The following is a 2,472-nucleotide window of genomic DNA, read 5'->3' as shown; positions in this document are numbered from 1 at the left end:
TTCCCTATAAACTTAATTTTTGTATGCCTCCTGTAATTCAGCAAATTGTATACATTAAATATATGCAGCTTATCGTATGCAATTGTACTCCAGTGAATCATAGTTTTAGGGAGACATGGATGTTTTCAGGAAGAAACAGAAACACAAGGAAATAGGAAACATAAGTATGCAAATGATTTTTGGCCCCAGTGATAGACCCCCTGACACACGGATGCCAGTCTCACATCGTCAATAAGCAAATGTGTAGCAGGAAAACATTCGTTCGCATAGTAACAGATGCATGACTGAAATTTTGCTTCATCTCTGACTCTGTGGCCATATTATGTCAAATTATTTCTTGGAATTTGTGTTTCTATGTAGATTACACCTGGAGACATGTATCTGATTATCACTTTTGCTAGTGATTATGTGAACACTGAATAAGAAAACAGTATCCTAAGGAGGAGAATAAAGCCCAATGACTTGTTATAAAACACACCATAGGTTAAAGTCTACATTTTCAGGAAGAACAGATATCTCAAGGAATGATGGACACAGAAGTGGTGAGTTGTGCTTTCAGACTTTCGTCTCTTATGGAATTTTATAATTTGGGCCAAATGTGTTTATTCTCCATCATGTAGTACAACTCATGATTATTTTTTAGTAAAAGAAAAGAAAAATTGCTCAGGATGATATATTTCACTTAAGAAGAGGGTATTCTTAACAAATCTGTAGAATCTCACAGAATAAATGGGAATTTCCAATATCGTCCAAAATTGGGAATGAATTCAGAAGAGGAGGAAAACAACTAAGGGAAACACTGTTAAACACCAGAGCGCAGAAAGGGTAATACAGAATGTTACCTAAAGTGTACAGAGACGTTGATGTCGAAGAAAGGGATGTTCCAGGAAATCAACAGAAGTAGCAACTTCTACTTCCACAATCTGATCAAAGAATTGCCATTTCTGGCTCTCAAGCTTTGAGTTCTGCCATCAGGTGCAATTGCCCCAGGGCAATTGGTCCTTTCATAGTTTCCTTTCCAAAGGATTTTTTCAGAGCCCTCTTTATGTCTCTGTTCCTCAGGCTGTAGATGAAGGGGTTCAGCATGGGCGTGACCACCGTGTACATCACCGAGGCCGTGGCACCCGAGTGGGAGCTCTGGGTAGCAGTGGAGCTAAGGTACACACGTAGGCTTGTACAGTAAAATAAGGAGACTACAGAAAGGTGGGATGCACAGGTGGAAAATGCTTTATACTTGCCCCGAGTTGATGAGATGCCACATATGGAAGAAACTATCTTAGAATAAGAGTAAAGGATCCCAGCAAGGGGGCCCCCACCCAGCAACCCAGCTCCAAAATACATCACCATGTCATTAAGAAAGGTGTCAGAACAGGCAAGTTGGACCACCTGTTTAATTTCACAGAAGAAGTGAGGGATTTCCAAGTCTGTACAGAAGGACAGTCGCAGCACCACTGAGGTTTGTAACAAGGAATGCAGGACACTCATGATCCAAGACACCAGAACCAGCAGCCCACAGAGCCGGGGGTTCATGATGACCATGTAGTGCAGGGGGTGACAGATGGCCAAAAATCGGTCATAGGCCATCACAGTTAGGATGTAGTTGTCCAATCCCGCAAAGAGTAGGAAAAAATACATCTGGGTGATGCAGTCCTCATAGGTTATGACTTTGCTCTGGGTCTGGATGTTCCAGAGCATCTTCGGGACGGTGGTGGAGGTGAAGCAGATGTCTACAAAGGACAGGTTGGCCAGGAAGAAGTACATGGGTGTGTGGAGGTGGGAGTCAGAGCTGACGGCCAGGATGATGAGCAGGTTCCCAAACACAGTGATCAGGTACATGGAGAGGAAAAGCCCAAATATGAGGGGCTGGAATGCTGGTTCCTCTGAAAATCCCAGAAGAAGAAATTCTGAAATGGCTGTAAGGTTCCTTGGCTCCATGGGTTGGAGATGACTACCAGGATACAGAGAAATAAATGACTAATTTTCACACAAGCTAGTAACCTAGCGTGAGTACTACCATTTATACTTTAGAGTCAGGAAATTTGTTTCTTTTAAAAAATTTTTAAATATATTTTATCCTCAAATTGGTTTCCATACAGCACCCAGCGCTCATCCCTACAGGCGCCCTCCTCAATGCCCATCACCCACTTTCCCCTCTCTTCCACCCCCATCAACCCTGAGTTTGTTCTCTGTATTTAAGAGTCTCTTATGGTTTGCCTCCCTCCCTTTCTGTTTGTAACTTCCCCCCCTGCCTTCCCCTATCCCATGGTCTTCTGTTAAGTTTCTCAAGATCCACATATGAGTGAAAACAATATAGGTATATGGTCTCAACCCCATTAGGGCATCCCTAGCACCATTTCTTATTAAAAATTCCATTTCTACTCTCAATCGGCTCCTTGAGCATAATGTATGGTCTTGTTTTATGGAGAATATTTTTTACCCCTTTAAAGAGTACATACTGATTATTGATCACGT

At 42.2% G+C, this 2,472-nt stretch overlaps 1 protein-coding gene across 1 annotated transcript; it reads right to left on the bottom strand.

Annotated features, from left to right (window-relative positions):
- Positions 1–951: 951 nt before the first annotated feature.
- Positions 952–1,956, bottom strand: LOC109247943 (olfactory receptor-like protein OLF4). The gene has a single exon (XM_019417215.2). The coding sequence runs from the start codon at positions 1,933–1,935 to the stop codon at positions 952–954; it is 984 nt and encodes a 327-aa protein (XP_019272760.2). The 5' UTR covers positions 1,936–1,956.
- Between the last annotated feature and the right edge of the window lie 516 nt (positions 1,957–2,472).

The sequence above is a fragment of the Panthera pardus genome, unplaced genomic scaffold (assembly GCF_024362965.1).
Source record: "Panthera pardus isolate Hobbes unplaced genomic scaffold, ASM2436296v1 HiC_scaffold_8, whole genome shotgun sequence".
Lineage (NCBI taxonomy): Eukaryota > Metazoa > Chordata > Mammalia > Carnivora > Felidae > Panthera > Panthera pardus.
Note: the sequence above shows the minus strand (reverse complement) of the source record. Positions and strands in the feature narration are given on the sequence as shown.